The sequence below is a fragment of the Chenopodium quinoa genome, unplaced genomic scaffold (genome assembly GCF_001683475.1).
Source record: "Chenopodium quinoa cultivar QQ74 unplaced genomic scaffold, ASM168347v1, whole genome shotgun sequence".
NCBI lineage: Eukaryota > Viridiplantae > Streptophyta > Magnoliopsida > Caryophyllales > Amaranthaceae > Chenopodium > Chenopodium quinoa.
The window spans coordinates 3,578,456-3,600,884 of NW_018742914.1; the positions used below are offsets into that span (position 1 = coordinate 3,578,456).

Sequence of the window (22,429 nt, forward strand, 5' to 3'; positions counted from 1 at the left end):
TCTTTCCTAGTAGAGACCATCACAATTTGCGTTGATGTTTTGATCGTAGAGTTGATAACGAACCCTAAACCATATGAATCCAAATTACCTTCTCAACTATTATCAAAAACCCTAAAAATAAATTTTCATCCATAGATGAGAATCAAAATCCCAAAAAATTGGAAAAATCCCAAAAAAAGGGAAAATACCAAAGGACAGACTTCACAAACGAATAGAACAAAACAAAGCAAATTTTAAAAAAAAAAAATCAAAGAAAAAAGGCCAAAATTAGTCTAATTTTCAATGAAACTTGACTGAAATTAGATTATTTCCAGCCTAAACAGCTAAGAAAATTTATGTAGCAATTGACTATGTAACTCTCAAGTATGAATATCATGCCAAACTATTTTTTTTTTTTTTTACTCTGTAAATTAGTTCATCATGATTGTTATTATTACTATTTTGTAAATTGGTAATTGTAAGGTAGTCATGTGATGATTTTTAATAGCTTTACTTATAAAAAAAATAATAATAATAAAAAAAAAAGGTTGTGCAATTCAAGTTCAGATATCCTGTATATTTTACCCAAACAGTAATATTAAGCAATAAACAGGTAAAACGGGGTTGATTCAGGTCAACCAATTTATAAATAGGCTGAGTTTAGGTTTAGGACGCAGGCTTTCAACCCAAACTTGATCCAACCCAACCTGATTGACACCCCTATTTTTATTTATCAACTCATGTGGAACAAAAAGAGTAGTTTTCTTCTGCTCAAAACATCAATTGAAAATACAATGCAAACGTGCTGTTTAGACAAAGCACTTTATTCATTTTAACAGTAGAAGTTATAAGATTTAAGTATTAGATCCATATTCTTTCTCATATAAACAACCCTCAAAGCACCTATCTGTCAATAGGCCTATGCCGAAGGTTAAATAAGGACCTCGACTTCTACCGTTTAACTCTACTAGCTCCATCAAAAAACTACAAACCCGACTAGACCTTCAAATGGTAGATCGAGCATTTAAACATTAGCATAATACACGGAGCAACCAAAGACGGCTTCACCTAATGAGAGATGTGCTTTGTTTGGCAATCGCCCAAGAAAGACTACGAAGCAAGCCAACTGCAGAATTCCCACATGTAGCTTGGAAGTAATGATACTGGATAGCACGCAACTAAAATTAGAACAAAGTGTAAACATTCACAACAAGGATATAAAACAGGGCCAAGATTAGCAGAAAATCATAATTTACATCAATCAGTATAACCCACTTCATCATTTAATATCCCCAAAACACATATACATGCTTATGTTGTCCATTTTGCAACTACAGAACTAGATTAAATGCCCTGTAACTTCATAGATATGATTATATGACTAAATAAATCAAGTATTCCATTGAACTATCATTAAGTAACCTCGGTATCTGAGTACATAATTTACACTTCATACAACTGATTACAAGTGCCACTGAACCACAGTTAACCGCCCAGCAACACTACAACTGATTACAAGTGCCACTAAACCACGGTTTACCGCACAGCAACAGTAATAATATATGATGATGAGAAATGGTTACGCCGTTACTGTACAAACAAAATGCAAGATTCGCTTATTAAAATTGCTCAGGATAGTATATACAGCAAATAGGTGTAGCTTTTGAAGCCAAAAAATTGTTGGGGGATAGAGAAGGGAACCTATAAGTTGCAACTGCTATACATTTGGCCGGAAAGGGAGGGTGGGAGGAGAAATCTGGCTAAATATGATACAAAGAGGATACAAGAGGCTTTGGTGCAAGGACCTTTTGGGATGGGAGTAGCCACCATGTCAGTCTCATTTGAACAGGGAACAGATGACGGGAAAATTTCGAGCGGCTGCTTATCTAAATTATGGATCTTCATCTTATTATATAAGACAAATACCTCTTCTATATGAAATAGCTCAGGAGTTTCTCTTCCTTGATCCACCTTCACCATATAAATCATTCCATGCAGGAGCTAAGCTCATCTAAATTAAGGATCTTCATCTCACTATATATAAGACAAATACCTCGTCTACATGAAATAGCTTAGGGAGCTTCTTTTCCTTGATCCTCCTTCACCATATAAGTCATTCCACTGCATGAGCTCATTCATGTTGGTGGACTCTGCTGAGAAGCTTGCACATACCTACATTCCATCACAATAGTTATCAGTAACAATATCAAATAATGACGGATCATATAATGACATCACAAATTCCATAAATAACAATGCAAGCCATCAGCAGTCCAAGTTGTTATCAGCAACAATCTATAAACGTATAACTACGACAAATGTACATGACATCAGCTACTACTAAAAACTATTTTATTGAAGCTGTTAGAGTATTGTAACCGACTCAAAGCAGAGTGGACAGATTACCTGTTCTTGAGCATATTTAAAGTCGCTCATGTTTAAAGGACGGACATCTTCACCACTGTATAATACAGGTGATCTGCTCTCAGCTAAAGCTAAAGCTTTTTCCTGAAAAAAAGCAACCATAAAAATCAACAAACCTCACACATTAAATACATTGTAGGCTATATATAATATCTTCAATTGTCAATTGTCTCAATAATTCTACAAAAGTCAATACTGTTTTGATCACTCTGCCAAATATTATCAAGGATACCGGGTCAAAGATTATTGCAATGAAATCATAGGGTAACTGGATATCCACAAAACATGTATATATAAAAATTAGTGATTCTGATGCTAATAGAAAATGACAATACCTTCTTCTCTGTCTCCAATATCTCTCGGATGGGACAATAGGCCGCAGTTACACAAAGATTCTGACCAAACAATAAAAAAAAAAAAACCAAAATCACTACAAGTTTCAAACATAAGGTGTAACAAAGATCAAATAAAGGTATACAGTCAAAACCTTCAGGTCACTTCCAGAATATCCATCCGTCATATTCGCAACCACAGCCAGATCAACGTCAGGTGCCAACTCTTCTTTAGCTAAAATTACACTCAAAATCTTTTGCCTATTAGATGCATCTGGCAAGCCAATCATCAATCTGCCACAAGAACAAATACCAGACAAATCAATTTACCACTTAATTATTCTTTTTAGTTAAATACTGTATGAAAAAGTGAAGAAAAAGACCTCCGAGGCAGCCTCCTGATAACAGCTTCATCCAGGTCAAAAGGCCTATTTGTCGCTGCAAGCACCAACACACGTTCTCTATCCTTTGTGCGCAAACCATCCCAATTCACCATAAACTCATTCTTCATCTTTCTCATAGCTTCATGCTCACCCGGATTTTCACGTCTTCCTAACATGCTATCAACCTAAAGCAACCATTTGATAACATAAGCAAACAAAAAAAAAAATCAGGGAACACATAGGGAGGGGAATTCCCCTTTCATCCATTTAACACAACAAACATCTTAACCAACCTCGTCAACAAAAATGACGCTGGGAGCTATCTTACTAGCCAGTGAGAACACTGCTTTGACATATTTCTCTCCTTCACCGAACCACTATCAGAAAAACAGATTAACACATCAATATCGTAAAGCAAAATCAGGCAAAAAAAGTGCAGGCAAATAAATGATTTTAAATATATACCTTCGATGTGATGCTCGACATTGAAATGTTGATGAAATTTGCACCAGCCTCTGTAGCAACAGCTTTTGCAAGCATAGTTTTTCCAGTACCAGGGGGGCCAAACAGCAGTATTCCCTTGCAAGGCTGAAGAAGAACAGTGACTTAGATTTTAGGAGACGGGATATAAAGAATTTGAATACACAAATATCGTTAAGTAGCAAACCTTTGTCAATTGTCCTTTCGAGAATAGCTCTGGTCTTTGAAGAGGTAACATCACTAGTTCCTTTAATGTATCCTTCACATTTTCCAAAGCCCCAATATCATCAAAAGTAACTCCAATTTCACTAGCTGGAATAACATCCGTCAAAAGCTTCTTTTCAAATTCATTCTCAGTAACTACATCCTGAAAAACAAACAAATTGGTTCAAGTCTGATTAACTGAAAAAGAAATAAATCTGCATAAACCATCTTTCAATCTTTCACCCCAAAAAATATGCAGTTAGGTTCATTCACACGTATCTCAGCGAATGAACCTGCCAAGGAGGTTCAAATCTCTTGTCGAATCATTCTCAAAACATTCTTTTGCCAATATTCAACAGAACAGGAAAGAGGTGCACATCTGATACCTTCAATGACTTCTTGGTACTCTTGGTTTCATTTTGAACACCATGCAAAATATTAAGCCCGTGCCTAATACTGCAAAAAGGAATTCAATATTTCACAAAGAGGATATTGAATTTAGACATGTAAATTTACTGATTTTTAACCTTCTCTTACATAAGAGGAGGGGGGGAAGGGGGAGTTTGCAAGCCATAATATAACAACCTTTCGCTAGAAATAACGAGTTTTGAATCATTTACAGAAGGTTCGGCACAATGCATGAAGTGACGAGTTAACGCCCAACCAATTACTTTGTCTGCGTCTGAAAAATCAGAAGATAAAATGTAAGACAAACCTTGTCATCTAATTAACCAAGACATAATTATAACATGATCAGGAGACTAACTTTCATTAGAAAGTGCTTGATCCTTAATCGATAGTGTCTCAATATCATGACAGTCAATTCCAGTGCGGTTCAGTACCTATATTACACAAAACCACAATAATTAGTAAATCAAGCCTAGCCTAAACAGCAATCGATTTTCTCTGTGCATAATTTAGAATACTAGGTCTACTAACTCGGGAAACAATTACTAATACGGAGTGAGTTAGGATGAGCAACAAAGAGCTATAAGCTTAAATAGCTATTTATAATAAAACGCATTGGTTCATACAAACTAACACACTAGTCATGACTTACAGAACGTATGCTAACAATGTTTGACTGTGCTTTTAGAGTTTCCATGTCACGCTCCAACTTCTGCTTCCAATCTAATAGAAGATTCTCATCCTATAACAAAACAGAAAGGCTATGATTGTATAAACTAAGGTAAATCAAAAGACGTCATGAAAAGAGAATATCAATCAGTACCTGAGGCATCTGTATGGTGACTCTGTTTGTGAAAAGACGGGTTAGTTGTTTCATTATCTTGGATGTGTCCTTGTTGTTTCGATCGCTTAGCCGGCCAAAATTGTCCTGAATCAAAAGAGATAATTACCCTTAGTAACGTGTTCAATTTCACGCACACACACAGACACATACACAGAGAGAAAGAGAGAGAAAAACATAGCAAGAAGTTGAGCAAAGAAATTTTCCAGCATGAAGCCAAGAAAATCTCTTTACTAAGAGCTTGTGCTAAAGTCCAGCATCCTAAACCTTTAAAAAGATCATTAGGAGCACTGCTGTTTTCAGAAAAATAACTTAGTTTTCCAAACATACTAAACTACATAAATAAAATGTCAGTGAAGGATCACCTAAAGCAGAACAATAAAAAAGCATACTCCTTTAAGCAGCTTTTCGTTCGATATGCTTTTCAAGAAATTAAAAAAGAAAAATAAATAAATAAATAAAAGCACCAACAAAATCATGATTGTACAGAAATCGGTCATAATAGCTATTATATTTTAAGTATTTAACATGTTTGCCTTTTTGTTCGTGTTCAAAAATTCATCGTGTAACCATTAGTTTTTCAAAAATTCCCCATGATACCACATACCCAATACATAGATTTTCAAAAAACATCACAACATAGCTATGGGTTTTCAGAATACATATTTTTGAACAATTTTTCTCCAAGATGCTTCTAAAAAAAGATGAATCAATAATCAAAAACTCTGTCAAAATCCTTGCAATAAAATTAAGTTTAACTTTATATATTAAAAAAGTAATTTTATACAGAAGGTACCCCTAAGAGCATCCACAATGGTTGTGCATAAGAACCTGCTAGCAATTTCTTAATAATTGCTACATGCTAGCCATTGTGGAGCAACAACTTCTTGTAGCTAAGCCAAACTACATAGCTTAGAGCTATGTAGTTTCACTCCACCCAAAACTGATATATTTATTTGTTTAATATATTGAAAAGACTAATTAAATAACATGTCATCGTGTGGGACATAATAAAATTACAAAAGGAGTAGCTTGCCATTGTTGAGGTTGTAGCTTAAATCATGTAGCTTGAGAAATAATGATGTGGCAACCTTAGCTACATGTACATGTAGCTAGCCATTGTGGATGCTCTAAGGTTTTTAAATACATAGTATTGTACACAAAGTTCCAACTAATTTTCAAAAACTCACCATGTACTCCCTGAGTTTTCAAAAAAAACCAATGACATTCCTACCTAATTGGCTAATTAATCTCTCAATCCCATCACCCCTCTTCTCCGTTGAATATATTCCACCAAATCAATTAATAGAGAACAAGGGAAAATGATGAAATTAAGAGGGCGATAGGGAGTTTTGGGTGTTCGTGAGAAATCATTAAGTTAAGATGTGTTATAGGGGAAACAGGATATGACATATGAAAGAGGAGGCATATAAGGTAGTGCAATATAATTCAGTTAGTAGTGTCTTGAGGAAGAAGATTGGTGAATTAGATACAATAATAAAACTATAAATGAGAGAACATCAGTAAGAGATTGTTATAATAAAATATTGTATGAGCAATTAGGGTTAGCATGTGATTCCTGTTTATAATCAATCAATCTCTTCATCGGTTAATTCTTGCATTACTTCTCTAAACTCAATTCATAGTTTCATAGCATTATTGGTATTCAATTCAAATTATAAACCTTTAAGGGACCCTATGAATATTAAAAAAAACAGTGTACCCAATGCATTTTTAATTCAACCTGAGGGCCTTGAGGGGTAAACAGTAAAAGTAATCAACAAGATACAATAACTCAACCCTTATCGGTTCGGCAGTTTGTGCGGTAGAAAGTAACCCTACCATTTTCTTCAAAAATAAAACAGGCACTTTAAGAGATAACACAAAAATATGTATCAAAAAAAAAATCAACCATCACTCTTCAAATGTATTTCCATGCTTGTTTATTGCCTATTGGCAAAAGAGCGGAGTCAAGGGTCAATCCGAGCTTGTGATGGTCAAAGCACTCACAAACGGATTCGATGACAAGATTTAACACTTTGTTTGGATAGAAAGAAATGGAAGGAGAAGAAGAGTAGAGAAAGGGAGGGGGACAAATTCTCTTATTTGGGAAAAGGATTGGGGGAGAAAGGGGAAGGAGAGAGAGAGAGGGATCCATTTTGCCTCTCTTTTTAATAAGCATAATCCCTCTAAAATTGGAGAGATTTGGAGGAAAAATGGAGCTCACCTCCCCCTCCCTTTCTTTTCCCTTCCCTTCCTGCTTTTCCCCTCCCCTCCCTTTCCTTCTTTGCTATCCAAACAAAGCGTAACTGTTTTAGGGTTTTTGTGAATTTATCTCTTTAGGCTCTTTAGGGGTGTCATAAATATGAGGCAGGAATATATCTATTAAAAAGTACAATACCACACAAAATCTAAACAAGGAGGCAAAAATGAGTTATAAGAATATGTGGTACACAAGTGTATATCCGGAATTGAGAGACCCAGACATGAAAACGGAAAACTAAGGATGAAGATCTGGAGTCAAAGAATCAATTTTAACTTTACCAAAAACCTAAACACAAAAGAATTCAATTTACAACACAATGCACCAATGTTGTATAAAAAAGAGATAATAATCCATAAACGGAGGTTTTGACAGGCATACCGGAAAAGCAAGATCAAGCAAAGCTGTGTGGTTGCTGCCAAATTTTGTAAATAACAATCCACCTGGATGAGACTGCAAAAACATTTGCGTTTCACAAAAGGAAATGTCATAAAATTAACAAATGTCTAATAGAGACTAAACATCAAGAAAGGTGTTTAGGAAAGACTAAGATACATAAAATATAAAATGACAAGATACCTTCTCTTTTCGACTGTCTGCTTGAGTGTGGGAAGCAATCACAACCAAATTATCCGGCAGATTTTCAAGCTTGCTTTTAAGTTCCACATATGCCTCGGGATTCCCTGCCATGCACTTCTCCATATCTTTCAGAAACAGAATCACAGGGCCACCTTTACATTCATCTTTTGCAATCTACGAAGACACATCAACAAGTTACAAAATGATGATGAGAAAAAAAAACACCCGCATTACAAAAAATATATTCACCTCAAAAATTTCATTCACTGCAAGTCTGTCAGCATCATCACCACCCGAATTTTCCAAGCATAACGAATCAGCTAAAAGTAAAACCATCAACAATTATTAAGCCAACAGAATAGGGAGAAGCAAATGTCAATGCAGACAGTTTTAAGTGAAAATGCAAGAGAAGAGTGTCAGAAAGAAAATCACCTTGACAAAAGAAACCATGATCAGTTTCACAACGGCCTCCAAGATTGTTACCTTCAGGAACAGATTCATCAAATCTGACGCCAATTTTGGAAGACTGGTTATCCTTGAAGACAAGGAGAACCTTTCCTCGGTTACCATATGAAGGTCCCCTTCAAACACAAACAAAAAAGTAGAAGAAAATCAACAAGAAAATACCACACAGTGGAATATTCAGGCATAAAACATTACATTTGGAAGAAAAAACCATCACCAACTACATGCATATTAGTCATTTCATTGCAATGGCCCAAAAGATATGACTTGTAACACAAAGCAATTTGATGATAAATAAGAAATTATATATCACTTCTGTTTCACAATATCCGCATAGCTTTGACTACATTTTTTAGTTATTACATTAAAGACAACTATTATTTCGTAATATGTTGCTGGATTGGTTGCAATTTATATATTCAAAACAAAATATTTACAACTACTTCTGTCCCCAGATAAAAGTTCTATTAATCTTGGGCATAAATTAAAGCCTCCTTTCTCCCATATAAATTGATTTATTCATATTTTAATCAACCAACCATCACTAGCACCTTATCATATTCACATTTAACCAGCCATTGCCATACCCCCACTATCTTGTATTTTACATTTACCTTCAATCAATCAAACCCACTTTTTTATTTTTAAGTTTTACCTTCCAACAAAACCACACCATCAAAGTTTTTAACCTAACTTCCTAAAAACAAGTAAAAGGTAAATCTGACTGTTCTTAGGGAGGAAAAGGAATGTGTGAAAATAAAAAATATATAAAATGGTCAAAGATGTGCATTAGTAAACGTTAAAAGTCAAAACAATGCATGTGTTGCAAAACAGATGAGGCATATATGACAACTAGAAAAACACTTATGGTAGCAACCCCCATATCAAAATCCAAATACCTCCCCAAACATCATACTCAGAAAACGAAGAAGGTCAAGGTGTGCGCTTTCTGGCACCTTTAGGAATGCACTACGCCTGGGAAGGCAAGGCGTTTTGGTCTGCGCCTTGACTCGCCTGGTGCCAACTATTTAAATCTAAATACATCATGAATTATACTGAAAGATAAACTACTGAAAAATTGACATTTCAGTGAATTCAAATGCCAAGCTGTAGCATTAGCAGCATAATGGAATGAGAAGGCTGGTGATGAGATGTTGCTAGAAGTATCAATGAAAAATACCATCAAACCGAAAGTGATACATGATTTGAATAGATAAACAAGATTAAAAACAAATAAAAAGCTCAGAGCAAACAGAGCACAAGCAAGTTTTTCTACAGTAGTCAGAGTGCTCAAAAGGCAGAGACACTAAACATGTTTCAACTTTGGTATGTTGTGAATCATTGGCAACTACATTATCAATTTCCTATAAAACTAAATCATGGTGCAGCAACTCTCTCTCTCTCACTGTCACCTCAAATTTTTGTACAAGCTTATAATTGAAAGACATCATGAAATGTAAATAAAACAAGGGCTCTAGAAGATACAGTGCAATTAGTCAACATCAACAAGAATTTGGACCAAAAAAAAAAGAAATCAACATAGGCTTAATAGTAAAGTGACTCCAATTGCTTTGAACATACCTCAATGGCAATAAAGGTGGAACTCCAGAAGGCATTGGACCTAAAAATTTTACTCTATCCCCTGCACATGATTAAAAAATTATAAATAAGATTCTTAGACAATGAGGGAAGACAAGAAACTACAACATAATGACATATGGTAACACTCTAAATGAAAAAAGGCAATTCAATTCTTCATTACATTTGCATGGCTTAGAAACAGAAAATTATTTCCAATAAGTAAAAATCATTTTACTTAGCAAATAAACAATTCTAACCCGGCAAAATAAATTCCATTTTAAGTCAGGTGTAGTAAACAAAGCCTCCTACAACTTTTTTTCTGGACTTAAATGATTAATACCAATATTTAAAAACATGTGGATAAAAACATAGCTTTTGCTTACATCATTTGAATTGTCAAATTGTACTTATCAAAAACAAATTTATTACTATAGAGTATGTCATATTGTGCTAGAATATAGTCATCCGCAGTAAGTTATAAATTTCATGCAATTGTATAATTAATGATACAAAGGAGCAGGTTATTTAAGCTTTTACACAACATTGGATTCATTTAGACAAACAAAAAAATAAAATATGAATGGGATTATAATCATGGATTAGCAATCGCGGGGGGCATCCTCCATAAGAGCTTTTAAATGTTCACTTTGAAATACAAAACCCCCTCCTTTCCAATATTCGACCATATCACTAACCCTTCTATGTTCTATCCATCCCACTTCCCCACTCCTCCAACAGATGCCAGCCACCACCTCAGCTCCGATATGAGTCCTTCACAATGGTGCACTTTAGAACTAAGGGTAAAGGAGAGTGATTCACTCTTTGAGTTATATTAGTCTATTATCAAACTACTACACCAGCTAACAATTCATATCCTCAAGGACATTGTTGAGGGTGGAGAAAAAATTCGGCCACAAATAACATCACTTTTCAGCCTCGAAAGCCCTCGACAATAGAGGCTTATCAAAGCCAAGTACAGAGTTGGACAGGTTGTAGATTAGAGTGTACAAGTTAGTGTGGGGTCAGGTAGGTTTTCACACCCTCCCCCGCCCCCTCCCTCTTCCGAATCCATAAGACGGATCCTCCATGCCTAATAAATATCAATTTAAATACTACGTAATATACTTCCAACACTGTCTCCAACAGGAAGAAGAAAATGTTCATGCAATAAGAGCTCAGAAAATATATTTACTTGAAAAGGACTTAAAAAATTACGGAGAAATCAAGAGAATTATCTGAATTATTATGTTATAAATATAAACCGTCTATGTGTGTGAACCAGCCTAAAACAGATATATATGGAAAACATGTACAGGGAAAGATATCGCCATTAGTATTTTACATAATCAACGTGTAAGAACCAGCCTAAATCAAATAGAATGATATCTTGGTAAAGAAAGAAACATCAAGACAATAGAAGGTGAAGTACACACCTTCTTTGAAAATGTACTTTTTAGAAGATGCAGTTGATGCTTCTTGCTTTGGGAGTCGCTGAGCTGCAACAGCAGGTCCCGTAATCTCCGCCTCAACACTTGACGCTTGTTTCTTTTGTCGTAGAGAAGCCACAACTGATGAGCGTTTTGCATGAAGACTAGATTTCTCAGGTCTAGAGTGTTCTTTAGAAGTATCAGCTTCCTTTGCAGTTGGTCCCTGTGACAGTGAAAATCTTAGTTTCTGATACCTACCCTCCTCCCCCAAGGAGGGATATATATATATATATATATATATATATATATATATAAGCATTGCCAAGCCACCATGGTACAAAATCCTTAAATAGTAAGAAAAAGAAAAGAAACGGCAGCCAAAAAGCTCACCCCAGGCAGAATAAGACTATCAACAACAAGAAGTCTTGCACCAAAATGCTTAGCTAGTGCCTTAGCTAAAGTTTCCTGATATATCTCTGAACCTGAAATGTAATTTCGACATTAATGACATGAGAGTATGAAGATATTCACATAGACAAAAATCAGAAACTATGTTCCGTAGCAGCTTCAGAACTTTTACGAAGTAGCTTAAAACAGGAATATCATCACACACACATACAATTCTCGTTAATGATACGAGCGTATTAAATACAGACAAATAATTGCAACTGTGTTCAATAGCAGCTTCAGAATTTTTTACTAAGTAAAACAGGAAATCTTATCATCACACATAAACAATTCACATTATCTAATATAAAATGATACCTAAATAACCTAATTAATGCTATTTGCAAATCAATCAGCTTCTTCCCAGAATATCCTTTTTTTATATCAGTTTCAGAAATCAGCAACTACACATATATAATCATTTGCATTTACTTGAAAGCAGTTTGTGAGCCTGTGTTGATAAAAAGCTACAGTACCTGCAGGTCCAGATAAAAGTACCCTTGGGCACACAGTGGGAAGCTCTGACGCATACTTCAGCATTTTGCTACACTTCAAGGGTATGTATGCAGCAGCAACCAATACATTCTTAGTAGTCTCGCTGTTTCAGCACAAAATTCTATAAGAACTTAATGAAGACATGCACCAAATCTCATGCACACCAAATAATTTCCAATTGATTATGAAGAGAGTGAAAAAGGCATAACATCAAGACACAGTAAGTGCTAGAAAAAAAAGTACTAGGAATGAGGTAAGAAAAAACAACATAGATATACAAGCACGGCAACAGGACAAGATGTTCCCAGTTTGGATAATCACTTATCTCACTCTTCATGCACATACATACAAAGAGAATGAAGACCAAATCGATTAACAACAAATGTAAGAAGGCTACACTATCAGTGGTAGGCCAAAATCATACTACATAAGACTTCTTGACATACATAAAATCATATGCGTAGCACATATACATTGGTATGGGACCACATTAGAAAAGTACTTATAAAACACACATAGCAAGGATCATAGAATAAAAATGCAGTTTCAGTCGCGATCGCGGAAACAGTCACGTTAATGCGGTAACGGAAATAATGCGTTCAGCGCAGACTGTGTCACCGTCGTCGCGGTAGAATTTTTGTTTGACTTTTTAAAGTATTAAATTTTTTTAATAATAAAATAATTTTTTTAACCAGATTTTCAAATATCTATTAATTTTATTTGTAATTGAAAACTAAAAATAAGTTTAACTAACAGTTAAAATATCAAAAGTAAGTTTTACTAGTAGTCACGTGATTCCATTTTAAAGAATAATGTAGAGAACGGTGGGGGTCAAAGTAAAATAAAGAAGAAAAAAATGATGAGCAGCTTTTACTTATAACAACCGCATATTGTTGCCAGCTGTCCCACTATTGCCACCCATGACCCATCTTCACTTAACCCCCGCCTTTCACCTTTTCCCTCTTTCAATCCATCAAGCAGCCGGCAAATCGGCAACAATGGAGTTTGCCATGAAAATCTGATAAACCAACAAATATAAGATACTTCTCGAGTGATCCAGAGGTTTATCGGCCGAAATTCGGCTGTCGGGTCAAAACTCGGTCTTTTATAAAAGGCCGTTATAAAACGGCAAATCTCTAACGGTAGCCTGAAATTCCGTTACAAATCGTCTGCAACACAGCGTATCGGCCGTGATTTTATACTATATCAAGAACTAGAGTATCATTTTCTAACTGAACAATACCTACAACTTATGTTGAATACAGAAGTAGAAAGAGAAAAAAATCAGCCACATTGTCACGCCATTCTACTACACTGCTACCTTTTTCTCCATTGCCAACACCACACTACTGCCTAATAAACAACTCAATTTTTTCATTCACCGCCTAGATCGTCACATAAAGCACAAACCAATTTATATTTAGTATAATAAATCAATTGATGATCAGATATTGTAGTTCGATCATACACTGCATTCTCTGATATAGATCCTCTTAAGAGGATTAAAAGAACAAGCAAGTCACAATCAAGATACAGAGAAATCAATGAACCACTTCATCTCTTAATTAAAGCCATCATGAAGAAAAAAGAGAATAAGTTTTTTTCATAAACTCTCAAAGGGTGCTAAAGCCTGGACCAATTGTGATAAAGATACTGTAAAAGCAATCCAAACACCCGCTATAGCTGTCATCTTCAATGATCACAACCACCTAGTTGTTGTCAAGGATCGGTAACATTAATAAAATCCAAGCAACAGAAATGAATGAGGCTAGAAAGTCTTTTGACCATTGATCTTTGTTGGCTAGTTTTGAGTATGTGTGATAGGTTTTGGTGGTGAGCATGGGATGGGGCAAAGTGAAAATTTGACAAGACAAAGGAACAACGCAAATTCAAAGAAGGGAGAGAGGAGGGAACAAGAGACTGAGAGAGAGCAGAACTAGGGAAGAACAAATATACATGAAGGGTTTCTAGACTAGTATGTTTCATTAAAACCTCATAATTATTTTTTATAGGCTCAAAAGAAAAGTTGAATAAAAATACATCTCTTAAGGACACTTTTACCATTAAAAACCATTAGATTTGGCTAATTTGTTAATCTAGAAATCTCCTCACACTTGTCATGTTAATCACTTTTCAGTGTGTGCTTATGTGTATTATATGATTTCTCCATCATCAAATAAGTGCAACATTTCTTTGTTTTGGATCATGGGTCTACTTCATGCCTATCCCATGCCACTGAATAGAATTATTAGAGAAAAATGTAGTATATAAACATAAATCATCACATGTGTATGTGAATGTATACTATTATATTAACATAGAAAAAAACCTACTCACATGAACAAGTGCATCTGTGTATGTGTGGATTTTCCCAAACACACAGTTATACTTGTACACGTAAGCAACAAAAAATTACAAAAATAACAATTTGATTGAACAATACACTGACCAGTACACTATTTTACCCCAGACACAAGTATAAGAAAAGAATATGATATCCATGTGCCTATCACATCATGGCTAAAAAGTTTTAGACATCAATAACTTTATTAAAGAGTTGGACAATGGAGCAGCACCCAAGTACACAGCATTCGGGAAATATTAACTGATATTCAAAAAAAAAATGCATAGACTTCCCAATTATATTGTTTGCAAAATTAATCATATACTACCTCCGTTTTTATTTAGTTGACACATTTTGACTTTAGCATTATTCACATACCTTTCTTTGACCATGTTTTGTGCTTTATCCGTAATGAAAAATATAGTCATGTGGGATCTTGTTAGATTCGTCATTTTATATACTTTCAAAATATGAACTTTTCATAATTTTTTATTATCAATCATTAAAGATATTAACGATTGAACAAGTGCATTGGCAAACGTGATTACAGAAACATGTCAACTAAAAAGAAACGGAGGAAGTATAAGACTAATAAGAGCATATTTACTGATCAGCTTATATCACGTATCTCCTATCCTATTTCCCTCTCGTTTATATATATACCGACCTACATGCATGGTTTAACCACCTTCATTTTCTTAACAGAAAAGAAAGCAATGTGTATGAACTTCCAACGGGAATGAGAAATCCAACCAGGGAAAATCCCATGTAAAACAGGACACTAACCACTGAGATATCCTTCTCTGCCCAAAAAGAATCACTCCTTTCACAATTCACACTAATGACACAGAGTGCCTAAGCACATAAGATGAAGGTTACAAGCATCAAAGGAGAAAGACAGCACAGAAAACAAGAGAAGATTAAAAAGCAGTTCACTTCATAATTCAAACAGCAAATCTGGAGATCCTTAACGAGAGAAGAACAAATGGAATGCAAAGAAAATTGTAAAGTCACTAACCTCAGATAATATGGGAAATTTTCCAAGGATACATCAATATCACCAGCAGTAATAATAGCCTTACGCAAAGCGTCTTTAAATGCTTGACGCCGGGTTGAAACAAAAGTTGGACGATCAAGATCCTTTAATAAATCCCTTATTTGCCTTTGCTCAGCCAATAATTTCAAGAGGCCGCTACTAAAATCAAAATCAGAGGTAGACGACCTTGCAAGCAGCTGCAAGAACGGCCTCAGTTCATTATTCGATCCAGCAACTGGTCCTTCTTCTGCGTCCAAGCCAGTATCCTTTGCCGCATCATCAATGTTCATATTCTCATCAGACACAGGACCAACTTCCTTCTGATTCAGGGAGACACCACGATAGTCCTGATGTTCCAAGCTATCAGTCATGTCAACGTCACATATACCATTATCTGATGCCCCAGAAAGTGAACCCATAGCAGAGTCCTCATCATTGCCTTTTGAGGGAGGAAGACGAGAAAGTCGTTTGCTATTTGACAACGAAGCCAGTACTCCAGCAGCAGCAGATGAAGACGAATCTCTTCCTTTTGCTTTTGTATCGTTTCCAGTAGCTGGAGCACTCTGGGCTTCTAATATGGCCAATGACGATGGTAAGCCAGGAGCAGCAAAAGTGTCCTTAGAGAGTTGCTGGAAAATCTGTAATTTTATTAAGGAAACTGGCTATGCAACAAGCACTCAACCCACTATCCCAGTTTTCAGCAAGAAATCAAATGCTAATCAATTGCTGAAGGTTAAAGCATATACCAAAAGAAAAAAAAAAGGTAACCACAAGGTAGAATAATACCCACACCTAAACCCATAATATGCTGTTATGACTTATGAGGAAAAAGTATCAGTTTCACAAAGACACACAAACAACAACAATAGCAAATACAAGTCTGATGATAGACGAAAATACTATTCCAAAAGGATACATAAGCATATCTCCCGGTCCCAGCAGAGCCAAAGATCAACTCATCACCGCCAGTTACAGTAAGAGGTGAGGAACTCTTGCAATGGACCTTCCCATTTAGTTGCACAGCTCCTTTTCCTCCTGTAATTTCTAGTCTGATGATAGAGGAACTCCCTCGCTAAAATTTAAGAAATATAATATGTTAGAAATCAAAACGTGAAACAAAATGTCACTCCTTTGCTCTACTCTGTCTTTAGCATATAAATTGACTAGTAAGTGTTCAAAATGCCCATACCTCTATGCGCTGAAGTTTACATAATACTTTACTAACAGTAGGATCTTTCAACCAGAGGTCACATTGACGACCATGACCAACAGTGAATTGAGAACCACGAATAAACTCGTGAGGATTCTGACAAAACAAAATAACCAGAACAAATAATCAATATTACTGCTACTGGAAGGACAAGCAACATTACGATTAGAAACATATTTGGTTAATCAGAAACACTCTGTTAGGGTGAGAGGTTAGCTTTAAAAGCTCACATACGCCTAAAACATCAATTTTCCAGCAAGTACTCAGAAAAAACAAAAAACGGCTAAAGATGTTTATACACCCTACCTAAGCCATAAAAACCAAGGAAAAAGGAAATTTATTTCAAATCAATTACTCAACATTTCCTAGGTCAAAACTAATGCCAAATAAGATTCTCAATTCTAATCATCCAATCTACACCACACTGACACATTTCATGGGATAGCAGGAACATCCTTGATTTGATCCATGGTCCCACTATACAGCGGAAGTGTATTATGAAGTGAACTAATAAAAAGTGGATACTGAAGGGAGGATCTACATGAGAATTATAGCATGAGACATATGGATACCAATTATTACAAAAAGAAAGGAGCAAAATGCTTGCCAGTAACCGTCTCCTATTTGCAAGAAATATTTTCTCATAAAATTACCGTTTTGTATCTACCCCCCAAATTCGATAAACGTATCTCCTTGGGTGACTACCTGAGAACTATTAACATATTGCTGAACAACCTTAATGGCCAAAGGGGAACTTTCTTAATATCATAATAAAAAAATTAAAAAAAAAAGCCAAAAAAATAAAAATAAATAAATAAAAAATAAACTCTAAAAAGAACACAGTTGTGTACATTTATAAAAAGCATTATTCAATTGTCCAAATGCCTAAAACAAACACATAACATCTATCCCTTTTCCAAGTCATAAAAATACAAATAACGGCCTTGTAATACAATGGTTTTAACTTTTACACCATTTATATGCTCTACTTTGACTAGTTTTGATTATTGCAGCAGCAAAAATAGTCATGTGGGATCTTTTTGGATTCATTTATACTAATTTAATATCTAATACACATTGGAAATTAAAGATATTAATGTATCGACAAGCGTGAAAAGATAAGTTGCAAATTTAAAAAGTAGTGGAAGTATATACCAACTTTATTCAAATGACTTTATTGAAGACCCCAACCAAAGCTAACTAGCTAAGTAATATGAAGCACACGCCTACCCTTGCACTAAGGGTTACCAATAAAAAGCTTTGCAATTCAGAATTTTCTAAATAGAGCCACAATGGCATAAGAGACATATTCATCATAAAATTCCAAAAGAATGACGTACTTTATTTATAGCCAACCTTTAAACAGGAGGTTTCTAAAATATTACATTTTTAAGTGACTAAACAAAAAAACTACTATCCGTTCCATAAGATATTTTACACTTTCCACATCTGTCCATTCTTTCTCATTCTTCAACCTTATTAGGTAAATTTTTGGTTAATAAATTGCTACACTCCCCTGCACTAAAAAGAAGACCACTTTCTGTCCACTTACTTATTCCCACACGCTACCTTACTTTTAACACACTTTCTTTTTATTATAAATTTGTGCACAAATAATAACCATAAAGAATATTTAGGAGCATAGGTAGTACTCCGTATAAATTACACAAGTATTTGGCAATCATGAAAGTTTTATACACAAACTTGATCAAGGCCAATAACTAGAAATGGTAATAATAAACAATTTACTATAATAACTAGCTTCCAGACATTGCTATTTGTCCTTCAATATATGGAAAAAATGACACATACCCCTTCAATGAAAAGGAACACAACGGTTCAACAGCAAATATTACTATAAAAACACAAATCAAAAAGTCATGGAAAGTAAGCTATTTCTTCTATAGAGGCTCTTTATGCAATTTATATACTTATCCAACATAGAGTTTTTTTTTATCATTTTCCTTGTCAATAAGCAGTGGATCAGGATGTACATAGTCCAATTTTAGCACGAAGTTCAAGATATCGAAAACATTTAAATTCAAATTGTTACAACAGCGATTTAAGCTACTATGACAGCTAGCTTAACATATATTTTAATATATCAACAAAAATTCCTTGATAAATTTAAGCTTCAGCAAATACAAACCCATTATTGGCTTCACAGGCTACAATAAGTCGATAAGCCATGAACTTATCACATTCAACAAAAACCATAGTGAATGATTTCATTCAAAATGTTTTAATAAGCAACCATAGAAACAAATCAAACAATACAATTGTCAATCCCAGAACTCAATTCAAAAAGTAACTCAAGACGTCCATTTGTAACCACCAAAACCCATAATTGGCTTCACCCATTACATTAAGCCATAGACTCATCTCACTTGAAAAAAAAAAAAAAAAGAACATACTTATCACATTTCACAATTTTTTGATTCAAAACGGTTAGATTGACACACCTACAAACAAAGACGATGCAACCGTCAACCCCAAAACTCAATTCTTAACTGTAACTCGAAACATTCATATGCTACCGCAAAACCACAACAAAGAAAGAGACTTTATTTTCTTCTACGTCAAAAACCCAACAAAAGAACAATTCTTTACACAACACTTACCTCGGAAAACTGCGAAATGAGCTGCCCCCAAGCGGCGGGTTCAGTTCGAACATTCTTCTTTAGGCGTTGCCGCTTGACACCGGTCTTTGTTTCTTTCTCATCCACCACCGCATCCTCAATACCCCCTAAAGAAAACCCCCAAATTCAAATTAAACCCAAGAAACCCAATTCAATCAACAAAATCAAAACATGCAAATCAACTAAAATCCTTACCTTTGACTTGAACAGCAGGAGATTTCTCGGAAAAATTCAAATCTGAGGGTTTATCGGAACCGGTAACCGGCAGATCAGCGGATCCAACCTCAGGTGGGTCCCGCGATTCAGCCCCCAATTGATTACCTGCCGCCGCAGTAGTCGTCACCTCCTCAACTGGCAGCTGTGAAACAGACTTATCCTCCGTCGACGATGACGCTTCCGAATCCTTAACAATCAATCAAATCAAAGCAATCAATTGATCAAATCAAAATCAAAATCAAAAAACCAAAAACCCTAATTTTCGAAAATTGAACCCAATTAAATTAAAATCTAAAAATCAAACCTTGGAACGTTTGGAAGCAGGAAGAGGGGAATCAAGAGGACGTTTGGAAGAAGAAGAACTCCGGCGAGTTTCCACCATGATTAGGGTTGCGAAGGAATTTTCTCTCTCCTCTTGATTTTCGTCGTCTTCTTCTTCCTCTGATCTGAAGGATTTGGTTTTAGAGAGAGAAAGAGATGGCGAACTAAGAGAGAGAGAGATATGAAAATAGTTGCGGAAGATCAGTTGAAGAGCTTGTTCTGCGTTCTTTTTAGGTGAGTTTTTTTATAATGTGTTTATTTTTTTAGAGGTCTTGTGTTGCTAAATGCCGTTTTATTTCTTTTTACTTAATGTAGAAATGTTTTTTTAATGTATAATAAATAAAATATTTAAATATTAAATGTCTAAATTATCCTTATCTAAAAATCCTTAAATGTTTACCGTATACAACTAGTTGGTTTTTTAATAAGCAGGGTATATTCTAATCGACTGAAATCAGCTGAAGTGAAATGAACTGAAATGAATATTTATACGGAGTAAGAAAAGTAAATTAGGAGTTGAACTGAATTGAAAATAAATTTATGAGAACAGGCCTGTAGTCTCTCCATTTTCGAAAGAAGGTTAAGTTTAGTAGGGTTTTTTTTTAATAAGAAGTTTAGTGGTTTTTCAAGATTGAAAGGGAAAATAAAATAGTGAAAATAAGCATAATATTAACATGGTAAATAGGAATGTTTGTATTGGGAGTATGTAATTATTTTTGTAAGTAGAAATAGTTGCATTGAGAATATGTAGATTTTTTTTTTTTTGAAACCATGTAGATATTTTGATAAATGGGGATAATTGCATGGAAAATATGTATGGATGGATAAATGTGTAAAAATAAAATAATTATATTAATTTAAGAAAAAATTAAAACGTAACTATTAAAAATATGCCAAAAAGGGAAAACATAACTGTAGGCGTCGTTGGAAGTGCGCCTACGTTAAAAGCATGTGTGAATATGTTTGGCACTCATAGGAAGTGGGAATTGACATAGACGATTAGGGACAAGGAAAGTAGGGAGCCGCCAACAAGTTTTTAAGGAACTTGTAAACCGTTCACGGATCATAAAAGGCAACCACGATAAAGGGACAACGAAGGCAACAACGATTGACCCGTGAAGGTTACACCCCATTCATAATCCATGAGATTACTAACTCTATATGGTTCGGAACCACGAAAGGAGGATCGGGGATGATGGTACGAAGTAAGTCATGGAGTCACAGTCGCCCGTATTGGCCTCTACTCGATTCTTATAGTGAAAAGTGATTCATGCGATCTCAAAGGCATGCAAACAAAGATTCAATTTGCTCCAAACTATTATTAGGCTAAATTGGTTGAATATTAATGCAACATATAATTCTAATATATTTGTGATCACTTGATTAAAAAACAAGATTAAAAGGAACCTAAACCGGTTGTCCAAATTATCTTATTAGGCGTGATTTTCAATTACATATTCCCTTTAACATGCAATGTTGTGATCAATAAATATAATAAAATAAATATTAATATTGGAAGCAATTTAACAATAATAGCGTTAGTCAAATCAAATATAAAATAACCCTAATCATGATGCTAGTAATAAGAAAAAGGAAATTAAATAAGAATTAATTACTCACATTCCGCGCGTTCCTTTAAATTGCTACATCATGAATAAACTGTTAGTAACTTCAATAAAAATATAAAGCAAATGAAAATTAAATTAATTAAATATAGATTTGATTTGGTCCAAACCCTCAGTTAATTATAACTTTCACACCTTGATTTAAGTATAAAACTTCGGGTATTGTATGAACTCCTTGGAGTGCTTGAAGAAGAAATTTTGAAAGAATAAGGGTAGGCTAGTGTTTAGGCTAGAACATAGAAGGAGAAAAAGCTAGAGAATTAATTGATGCCCCGTACATCATAAATGAGGGGGTATTTATAGAAAAAATGTGCTGAGGGAACACACGGAACCCTAAAATGATAAAAAAAACCCTAAAAAAGTATCCCGCGACACGGCAAAGTGTACCGTGACACGGGAAATCCCGGGAAATCCCGCCGTCAGACGGGAAACATTCCCGTGACACGGTGCACATTTTGTGTGACGCGGGAAATATTAAGTGAACGGGAGAGAAAACGCGTTAAGGGTTTACGCGGGAAGGACACGGAAATTCCTGTGTCACAGCAGGTTTCCCGTGTCACGGGGAACCCCACCGTCAGACGGGAAGGTTTCCCATGACACGGTGGACTGTTGCCGTGACACAAGAATTTTCAGTCCGCTTTTCCGTCTAAATTCATTTTTAACCCTAATTTCGTTCAGCATTTTAAGTGTCGATTGATAATTTCGGGCCATTTTCTGATTTTATTATTAT

At 35.0% G+C, this 22,429-nt stretch overlaps 1 protein-coding gene across 3 annotated transcripts; it reads right to left on the reverse strand.

Moving 5' to 3' along the window:
* Window positions 1-744: 744 nt before the first annotated feature.
* LOC110727896 lies at window positions 745-20,379 on the reverse strand. Of its 3 annotated transcripts, none has more exons than XM_021907482.1 (28): window positions 20,058-20,379; window positions 19,733-19,940; window positions 19,520-19,644; window positions 16,878-16,994; window positions 16,605-16,760; window positions 15,671-16,326; window positions 12,290-12,411; window positions 11,757-11,848; window positions 11,373-11,589; window positions 9,940-10,000; window positions 8,326-8,474; window positions 8,143-8,213; window positions 7,894-8,067; window positions 7,696-7,767; window positions 5,034-5,138; window positions 4,863-4,952; window positions 4,569-4,644; window positions 4,388-4,484; window positions 4,189-4,258; window positions 3,786-3,965; window positions 3,584-3,706; window positions 3,412-3,495; window positions 3,119-3,303; window positions 2,891-3,029; window positions 2,739-2,798; window positions 2,386-2,487; window positions 2,033-2,151; window positions 745-1,142 (listed from the first exon to the last, which is right to left on the reverse strand). In XM_021907482.1, exons 1-27 carry the CDS (start codon window positions 20,133-20,135, stop codon window positions 2,038-2,040), a joined length of 3,723 nt encoding a protein of 1,240 aa, XP_021763174.1. In that variant the 5' UTR covers window positions 20,136-20,379; the 3' UTR covers window positions 745-1,142; window positions 2,033-2,037. The 3 variants fall into 3 exon arrangements, with proteins under 3 accessions (XP_021763174.1, XP_021763175.1, XP_021763173.1); XM_021907483.1 differs by lacking the exon at window positions 745-1,142 and adding an exon at window positions 1,214-1,569; XM_021907481.1 differs by lacking the exon at window positions 745-1,142 and having other exon boundaries at window positions 1,214-2,151; window positions 20,058-20,378.
* Window positions 20,380-22,429: the final 2,050 nt, after the last annotated feature.

Bases quoted from the DNA above. Each gene is read 5' to 3' on its own strand.
- LOC110727896 (XM_021907482.1), bottom strand. From the start codon at position 20,135: ATGGTGGAAACTCGCCGGAGTTCTTCTTCTTCCAAACGTCCTCTTGAT. The intron at 16,327-16,604 runs GTATCCTTTTGG...ATAAAATTACAG, and splicing joins GGACCGGGAGATATGCTTAT to ATTTTCCAGCAACTCTCTAA. The intron at 2,799-2,890 runs GTTTTGACTGTA...TTGTTTGGTCAG, and splicing joins ATTCTGGAAGTGACCTGAAG to AATCTTTGTGTAACTGCGGC.